Below are 9,781 nucleotides of genomic sequence, written 5' to 3' on the forward strand. Positions count from 1 at the left end.
GAATAGTGCTACAATGAACATATGGGTGCATGTGTCTTTATGGTAGAATGATTTATATTCTTTTGGGTGTATACCCAATAATAGGATTGCCGGGTCCACTGGTAGTTATTTCTTTGAGTCGTCACCAAACTGCTTTTTCACAATGGCTGAACTAATTTAGATCCCCACCAACAGTGTATAAATATTCCCTTTTGTCTGTACCCTCTTTGTTATTTTTTTTACCTTTTAATAATAGCCATTCTGACTGGTGTGAGATGATACCTCATTGTAATTTTGATTTGCATTTCTCTGATGATGATGTTCAGCATGTTTGTGTGTTGCTTATGTCTTCTTTTGACACGTGTCTTCATGGCCTTTGCTCACTTTTTAATGGGGTTTTTACTTGTTGATTTAAGTTCCTTATAGATGCTGGTTATTAGACCTTTGTCAGATGCATAGTTTGCAAATATTTTCTCCTGTTCTGTAGGTTGTCTGTGTACTCTGTTGATAGCTTCTTTTGTGGCGCAAGTGCTCTTTAGTTTAATAAGGCCCCACTTGTCAATTTTTGTTTTCGTTGCAGTTACTTTTGGAGTCTTTGTCATGAAATCTTTGCCAGAGTTGATGTCCAGAGTGGTATTTCCTCGGTTTCCTTCTAGGGTTTTTATAGTTTTAGATTTTACATTTAAGTCTTCAATCCATCTTCTGTTGATTTTTGTATATAGTGAGAGGAAGGGGTTGAGTTTCAATCTTCTACATATGGCTAGCCAGTAATCACAGCACCATTTATTGACTAGAGAGTCCTTCCCCCATTTGTTATTATCAGCTTTGTTGAAGATCAGATGGTTTCAAGTGTCTGGCTTTGTTTTCTGGGTTCCATATTCTGTCCCGTTAGTCTGTGTTTGTTTTTGTACCAGTACCATGCTGTTTTGGTTACTGTAGCCTTGTAGGATAAAGTCGGGTAGTGTGACATCTCTGGCTCTGTTCATTTGCTTAGTATTGCTTTGGCTATTTGGGCTCTTTTTTGGTTTCTTATGAATTTTAGAATAGTTTTTTCTAATTCTGTGAAAAATGTTGTTGGTAGTTTGTTAAGAATAGCACTGATGTAATTACTTTGTGTAGCATGGCCATTTTAACAATATATATTTTTTGTTTGTTTGTTTTTGAGATGGAGTCTCCCTCTGTTGCCAGGCTGGAGTGCAGTTGCACAATCTCAGCTTACTGCAACCTCCGCCTCCCAGGTTCAAGTGATTCTCCTGCCTTAGCCTCTCAAGTAGCTGGGATTACAGGTGCCTACCACCATGCCCGGCTAATTTTTTGTATTTTTAGTAGAGATGGGGTGTCACCGTGTTAGCCAGGATGGTCTCTGTCCCCTGACCTTGTGATCCTCCTGCCTCAGCCTCCCAAAGTGCTGGGATTACAGGTGTAAGCCACCGCACCCAGCCCCATTTTAACAATAGTAATTCTTTCTATTCATGGTCATGGAATGTTTTTCCATTTGTTTGTGTCATCTGCTTTCTTTGAGCAGTGTTTTGTATTTCTTATTATAGAGCTCTTTTACCTCCCTGATGTATTTCTAGGTGTTTTATTCTTTTTGTGGCTGTTGTGAATGGGATTGCATTCTTGATTCAGCTCTCAGTTTTAATGTTAATTGCTGTATAGAAGTGCTGTGATTTTTGTACATTAAAGCTTTGCTGAAGTTGTTTATTAGGTCTAGGAGCCTTTGGCAGAGACTATGGGGTTTTCTAGGTATAGAAAATTTGATTTTCATTTTCATGTTACTCATCTTGTTGATTTTAAATTTTATGGTTGTGTTTTCTTCAACGTATCTCTTAATATTTTGATGAATAAATTATTTGAGAGATGATGACTTTTTTTATCAAAGTTCATTATCTTAAGAAATTCCATAAATTACTGTGATTTAGTGTTCTCTGCATATTCAGTGAAGAAATTGCCAAATATTATTAAACTGGTATCATAACATTCTCTAACAATGTAGTATTATCATATTTACTTATTCAATTCACGTATCCCCCCTTCTGTTATTTCTACTATCCCCCCTTCTGTTATTTCTAACAGTATGTTATAATCAACTACAATTTCTGCATGATAAAGCAAATTTTATAATTTTTAAGTTTGATTCCAAAGGAAGGCTGTAGTTACAAAACTAACATGCAGAAATTATTTTGTAGAATTGAATAGAAAACCAGTCCTTTATAAAGCTATAGTGAACCAAAGATTTTGTTTAAGGACGGTGCAGCTCTATTAATAGTGAGAAGTGAAATGAAAGGGTTTTATTGAAAGGGAGCAAGAAAAAAATCCTTGTAGGAAATTTTAAATAAAGGAGTAATTCTAAGAAATCTATTCCATAAGGGGAAAAAAGAGCAAAATTATATTTGTTTTGTGGAAGCAGAAGAGTCATAGCTGATACCCCTTTAACAAAAAATAGGCTGGCACAAGGAAAGCATTCCAAATTGATTTTATTATAGTTTTCTATGACACGAGAGCCTTCAGAATGCAGACCCAAAGACAAGGAAAAGTGTCTATTTTTATGCTTAGGTTAGAAGAAGCAGGGACAGGCATGTAGAAATGTGACTGGACAAAAAGATGTAAGTTGACAGACTGAGTAGGGAAATGCAGCAGGGACTGTCTCTGTGTGGCTATTCCTTTCTCCCAGGGATGGAGCGGAACCCTTCTGCAGAGAGGGCCTTAATTTCTTTATGGCCAACTTTTCACAGAAAGATAGGGAAATGTTAGGGTAATATTTTTATGCTTCATGGCCAGCTTTGGGGAAAGAGAGTTCTTATTATTTTTGTGACCCAGCTTGGGGAAGAAGATTGTTTCTGTGACTTGCTGTGCAGGTAGGAGAGAAACTTTGCTTCTGAGGGTATCATTTTCTGAGATCCAAGTTTTCATATGCATACAAATGTTGATTTATTTGAAACATAAACAGGAATCTGGGGAGGGGAGTGTTGAATATTTTAAATCAATTTACAGATGTTAATTAAAAATAAATGTCATTCACCAAATTATGATCATCTTGATAAATACAGGAATAAAATCTGATAATTCATCACCTATTTATGATTTTTTAAAACCCTCACAACAAAGGAAATTTTTAAATCTGGTAATGCCTATGATAATAATTCTTTCAAACTTTATATTGGTGAAATATTAAAAACTTTTCCTTTGTGTGATATTGTGAAATATATATTTGGTCTTTGTCTCTGTTTCCTGGCATATACCTTCAAAAATTCTTAAAGTCTTCTAAATGATAAATATCGTTTTGAATGCCAGTGAGTTGACTGATGGCAGGTCATCAGAAAGACTAAGATGGGAGAGAAGGTTGGCACTTTCAGCCTCACCCCACAACCTTTGAGAAGGGGAGAGGGGCTGAAAGCTAAGTTGATCACCAATGGCCAATGACTTAATCAATCATACCTATGTAATGAAGCCTCCATTAAAATAATAATAATAACTGAGTTCAGAGAGCTTCCAGGTAGCCGAAAACCTGGAGGATCCTGGAGGGTGGCGTGCCCAGGGAGGGCATGGAAGCTCCATGCTCCTTCCCACACGCCTTACTCTGGGAAGCTATTATTCATCCGTATCCTTAAATATATCCTTTGTAATTAACCAGTAAATGTGAGTTTTTCTCTGAGTTCTGTGAGCCACTCTAGCAAATTAATCGAACCTAAGGAGAAGGCTGTGGAAACCCTGATTTACAGTCAGTCAGTTAGAAGCACAGGCAAAATAACATGGGGCTTATGATCATCATCTGAAGTGGAGCTCAGCTTTGTGAGACCGAGTCCTCTACCTGTGTGATATGACAGATAATGTCAGAATTAAATTGAGTTAGAAGGCAATTAATTGTCCCACTGTGTGTGTGTGTGTGTGTGTGTGTGTGTGTGTGTGTGTGTGTGTAACTTCTCACTTTCCTTAGAGTTGATTGTTGCGTCAGAGTACAGGAAAAGCATTTTGGTTTGTTTATTTCTGTATTCACAAGCCTTGAGATCAAGAATGAGACTAGATAGTCTTTATCACTATATGTGGGCATGTAGTAATGAACTTTCTTCCTTCTTTTTGTCCGGCCTACTAGGAAGCTCATCTAAGCTTCATGTTCTATTCCTGTATGTTTCTCAAATTCATGTGGATTGTATTTTTTCTTTGTCTATATTTTTGACCTTGCATTTGCCTATACTGATTTTTCTTTTTTTAATAAGCTCCCTCAGCTCTTTTGAAGTACGCTGGGATAACTAATTCAGTCAAGTACAATTCAGTCAGACCTTACATGACTTTGGAAAAATCATTTGCTGATGTTATCCCTTGGTTTCCTCATTTGTCAATGTGGATAATAATTGTTCTCGCTCAGGTTCTTTTATCTTTTATGAAAATCAATTAAATAGCCATAAAAGTCTATTTTTAGAGCTAAGAGTATTATCCTAATGACGGATACAATATGGGCCGTCTCCATAGAGCTATATATTTCTTCTGGTTTCAGATTTTAAAAATTTACATATAAATTTTAAATGACTTTTAAAAAGTCTTTTCTAGTATAACATGTTTGCTTGCTTTCTTTCTGCCTTTTTAGTTTCATAGTTTCTTTTTAAATAATCGCTCATTCTCATCAGGGGTCGTTCTGCTTTTCTTTTGCAGAATATGTGAGATCCAGGCTGTTGACTGCACTACGATATCCTCATTTACAGTGAGGGAATGTGAGGGATCCAGTAGGATGGGCTCAAGGCCAAGGCGCTACTTGTTCACAGGCCATACAAATGGCAGCATTCAAATGTGGGATCTGACCACTGCTATGGATATGGTTAACAAAAGTGAAGATAAGGGTAGGTTCTCATACAGAAAGATGTTTGCCACGAGGTTAAGCTTTTCAAATAAGTGATTTTAATGAGTATTTGTTCTCCTAAGATGTAGGTGGTCCAACTGAAGAAGAGCTGCTCAAATTACTGGATCAATGTGATTTGAGCACATCTCGCTGTGCTACTCCTAACATCAGTCCAGCAACTTCTGTAGTTCAACATAGCCACTTACGAGAATCAAATTCTAGGTAGGTTTAAGAATTGGGTATTATAAACAGAATTTATTTCTTTTGGAGAAATTGAAAAATTGTAATCACATAGTTGTTCTAGAAAGCCATACTATTCAAGGTACATTTTAAATTCAGATATTGTGTTAAACAATTTGTTTTTGAGACAGAGTCTCGCTCTGTCGCCCAGGTTGGAGTGCAATGGCACGATCTTGGCTTACTGCAACCTCCACCTCCTGGGTCCAAGCAATACTCTTGCCTCAGCCCCCAGAGCAACTGGGATTACAGGTGCACATCACCATGCCCGGCTAATTTTTGTATTTTTAGTAGAGATGGGGTTTCTCCATGTTGGTCAGGCTGGTCTCAAACTCCTGACCTCGTGATCCGCCCGCCTCAGCCTCCCCAAGTGCTGGGATTACAAGCATGAGCCTCCACAACACCCAGCCTAATCAATTTTTTAACAGTTTTACTAAATTTGTCATCAATAGGCATATCTGGTTCTTTAATAGAAAAATATTTTTTGCCTTTTAACTTATTTTGTGAATTGCTGCCAATTTGGAAGCCTATTTTGTGATCAAGAATTTATTCAAAGGAAATTAGGAAAATCACATGTCACCTTGGTTAGTATGTGAAGCTTTAATTATTGTGCTGCCTCAGGGACAATATTAATCAGTGATTACACTGTGTTGTCTAATCTTACATTAAGCATTATGTACTTTTAATACAAAGTTCCATAATGTCTTTTTAGTTATCATATTGATAAATTCCAAAGTCTGAAGAACCAAGGGCTAAATACTGAATTATGTTGATTTCATAATGGTTTCAAGGATTTTTCTCCCCCATCTTTTTTTTAGCTATTCAAAAATTCAGCTTGTGAATACATGATGGTATTATTTGCATTGGTAATTTTATATAGTATCTATGTAATAAAGAATACTTGATAAGTATATTTTTATAAAGAGAAATACGGATTTAATACACTTTATATATTTATATAGTGTGTTTTATTGGTAGTTTAATTAATATGTTCCTGAAAAATCAGAGTGAAATCTGAACTATTTTTTAAAAACTGTATTTCAGCCTTCAGCTTCAGCACCATGAAACCATCCACGAAGCAGCTACTTACGGTTCCGTGAGGCCTTACCGAGAGAGTCCTTTATTAGCAAGGGCAAGAAGGACTGAGAGCTTTCACAGTTATAGGGACTTCCAGACGACTATTAATTTGAACAGAAATGTAGAAAGAGCAGTCCCTGAAAATGGTAACTTGGGTCCAATACAAGCTGAAGTGAAGGGGGCAACAGGGGAATGTAATATATCTGAGCGAAAGTCTCCTGGAATAGAAATAAAAAGTTTGAGAGAATTGGATAGTGGATTGGAAGTGCATAAAATAGCTGAAGGTTTTTCAGAATCCAAGAAAAGGTCATCAGAAGATGAAAATGAAAATAAAATAGAGTTTAGGAAGAAAGGAGGATTTGAAGGGGGAGGATTCCTTGGAAGAAAGAAAGTTCCCTATCTGGCGTCATCACCAAGTACTTCTGATGGAGGAACTGACTCACCTGGTACTGCATCCCCATCTCCGACAAAGACTACTCCATCTCCTCGGCATAAAAAAAGTGATTCTTCAGGTCAGGAGTACAGCTTGTGAAAACTCACTCAAATGAATAGTTGTTTTGTTACATTTAGATGAAAGTTAAACTTTCCTGGATTTCAATGCATTAGTTTTTACACTAAAACTTTACAAGATAAAATTGGACTTCATTTAGTATCTTTTTAACAGAATTACCTGAAATAAGGAGACATAATAGTCATATCTCTTTTGACATTTTGGAAATTTTTTTAGTTTTACAAGCACATTTAACAGATCATTTATAAAGCAGGAGTCCATTTTAACATTTACCTACTTTTTTTTGGTTTTGGAAATATAGTACCACGTTTTAATAGGATGGTGCCCGTATAGGTGAGCATACCTTTAGAGCATGGGAACCAGCAGACTGCATTCCTAATCTTCATTATGCCCGAGACTTGTCTTGCAATGTTCTTTTAAGTGAATCACATAATTGTCTTTGGAACTTGGTCTCCAAACCCTTGTGATTGCAAACTGTTTACCAGATATTTAATGAGGTGCTATGTTTGTGAAAAACATATCATGTAATTCAAAAACACTATTGATATTGAATACCAGATACCACTGTGTAGTGAGTCTTTAAGGATAATTTTAATTTAGTTGTGCGCCATTTACTGATTCTCATCATTGGGAGTTCTTAAATCTTAGCAAGCATCAGCAATATTAAATGCCAGAATTTCATTGAAACTTTCAAGTTGGAGCAATTGTTTGTGTTGAAAAGATGAAATAAAAATAATCATCACGGACAAACCTTTGCCCAGAAGGGAAAGCCGTACCACTTGCTAACCTGTCTTGTTTTAGGAGCCACCATATTTTTTTTTCAGTGTTAACAATCAATCATGATATTTAAATTAAAATACTATTTTGTTCACTTGTGGGACTGCAGTTCTGAATTTTGGGTTAAAGGTTTTGGCTGCTGTAAGAATGTTAATTTGAATATATTTTGAATTGTAAGAACAAAAGAAATTTTTTTGTACATTTTTTTTTCATTTGATTGGAATGATCTTCAGGTTTCTACAAATAGGGTAATTGTAAATTTAAAACATTAACATTTATTGGTGAAAAATGTATATATCCCCATTCCAAGAAATGTGAGTGAAGTTGAAAATAAAATCTTTAAAGTTTACTATATTGCCAGTGGTTTCACAACAGTTCTCTTGTATTTATTTATCATCAATTAAATCAAAAATGACTATGACAGTGTGTTTTCAGTTATTTGAGAAACAGTTCTGTTTAAAGTGTGCTTATATGCTTGTTCATTTCTTTGCTTCTTCCCATAATTTAAAAAAAAATGGGAGAGCGAGAACTTAATATGTGTGGAAAATAAGTTACCAGTGAAGATACGAAGCAAAGCATAATTTGAAAACTACTAAGATTGTAATTCTCTTACACCCTTCTTCCTCCTTATCACAGTTATGTGAACGTTGGGTGGGCAAGTAAGAAAATGAAAGAAAAAAGTAGACTAGTGACCAGGAGTAAAAGGCCATTAAAAAGAAGGCAGTAACTATTACATAATAGAATCGCATAAAAAGGAAAACAACTATACCGTAGATTACATTATAATACAAGTCAAATATTGTTTCTTTCTTTTGCTTTCGAGAGATTGAACCTTGATGTTAGAGCAGTGGTTTATGTCTACTCTGACACTCTGAAACCTTGAACAGATTGCCCCCACTGTGCCTAAATTTTTTCATTATACCTACCTCATTAGGGTTGCTGTGATGGAAAGAAAAAAAGTTGAAATGTACCTTGTGTGACTGATGAAAAATGAAAACAATCATCATGGAAAGAGGTTTTCAATTTTCTTTTTTTTTTTTTTTTTTTTTTTGAGATGATGGAGTTTTGATCTTGTTGCTCAGGCTGGAGTGCACTGGCAGGATCTTGGCTCATTGCAACCTCCGCCTCCCAGGTTCAAAGCATAGATTTTTAAAAATACACAGTGATAAAGGTACCTGGTTAATTTTTCAAAAATCAGGATGATCTCGATCTTCTGAATCTAGCAAAGCATATTTGTAGACTATGCTTTGTAAGTAACAAACCATATTCTTTTTTTTTTTTTTTGAGACAGAGTCTTGCTCTGTTTCCAGGTACCAGGCTGGAGTGCAGTGGCACGATCTCGGCTCACTGCAACCTCCGCCTCCTGGGTTCAAGCAATTCTCCTGCCTCAGCCTTCAGCCTCCCAGGTAGCTGGGACTACAGGCGCCCGCCACCACACCCAGCTAATTGTTTTTTGTATTTTTTGTGGAGACGGGGCTTCACCATGTTGGCCAGGATGGTCTTGATCTCTTGACCTTGTGATCCACCCGCCTCGGCCTCCCAAAGTGCTGGGATTACAGGCTTGTGCCACCGTGCCCGGCTGTAAACCATATTCTTAGAAGAGTCCACCAAGGATAAGAATTTATCACTACCAAGTTTGTGACCACTCTTTTCCTATATACCTTAAGTAGCTCACAAGAGGCGGACACAGCCTTGGTTAATGCTCATTTGCACCAGCTTTAAACAACTAAATGACCCAGAATCGGCATATGGGAATAAAAACCAGTAAACTAAATTAGTCAATCCTATGTTTTCATTTCAGAAAGTATAAAAACTTTTGGCGACAAAAATATATTTCATATTTTGTGCAGTCACTGCCAGATGTGCACAATTATTTCAGATGTTTTCGCTTGTAACAGTTCTAACGAGGTGGCAGAACTTCTGAATGATACTGGCCTGTGCTTTTGACACTTATGGTTGGCAAGCTTTATCTAGGAGCTGGTCAATCTGTGGAGCTGCTCTCTCACAGAGCTGGATGAAATCTTAATATCCCAAAAGTCCACAGTCTTTTACTGTTGGACCCTGGGGTAATTTATTGTTTCAGGCAGAATAAGATTATCCCTTACTTTAGAAGTTTTTGCCTGCCTCTGGGTGTAGATTCACAAAATACTGTGACTATTGTGTGTTAGACAGATTCATCATAATTTCCTGGAGTCAAGAAGACCTTTAAGGCTGAAGGAAGATGAGAGGTTTTCATATATTTTCCATGAAGAACAAATTTAAACATCTTTGACTTTATATGGATGATTTGCAAGAAAATTTTTCTTGCCACGGGACTTTCACCAATGACTTAGTAATCCAACTAGAGCAGATGACAGACGTTTTTG

General features: G+C 36.5%; 1 protein-coding gene across 9 annotated transcripts in view; it reads left to right on the forward strand.

Moving 5' to 3' along the window:
- The window catches only part of KCTD3 (potassium channel tetramerization domain containing 3), a 57,011-nt gene extending 49,175 nt beyond the window's left edge, over positions 1-7,836 (forward strand). For 5 of the 9 annotated variants that reach the window (XM_032289238.1, XM_032289244.1, XM_032289245.1 and 2 more), the window contains exons 16-18: positions 4,630-4,814; positions 4,897-5,035; positions 6,095-7,835. In XM_032289238.1, coding sequence (XP_032145129.1) covers positions 4,630-4,814; positions 4,897-5,035; positions 6,095-6,659 — 889 coding nt within the window. In that variant the 3' untranslated portion in view covers positions 6,660-7,835. Of the gene's footprint in view, positions 1-4,629; positions 4,815-4,896; positions 5,036-6,094 lie in introns of all 9 variants that reach the window. The other 4 variants (XM_032289237.1, XM_032289243.1, XM_032289239.1 and 1 more) reach the window with 2 other exon arrangements.
- Positions 7,837-9,781: the final 1,945 nt, after the last annotated feature.

The sequence above is a fragment of the Sapajus apella genome, unplaced genomic scaffold (assembly GCF_009761245.1).
Source record: "Sapajus apella isolate SASKATOON/1434 unplaced genomic scaffold, GSC_monkey_1.0 scaffold22, whole genome shotgun sequence".
NCBI classification, from domain to species: Eukaryota; Metazoa; Chordata; class Mammalia; order Primates; family Cebidae; genus Sapajus; species Sapajus apella.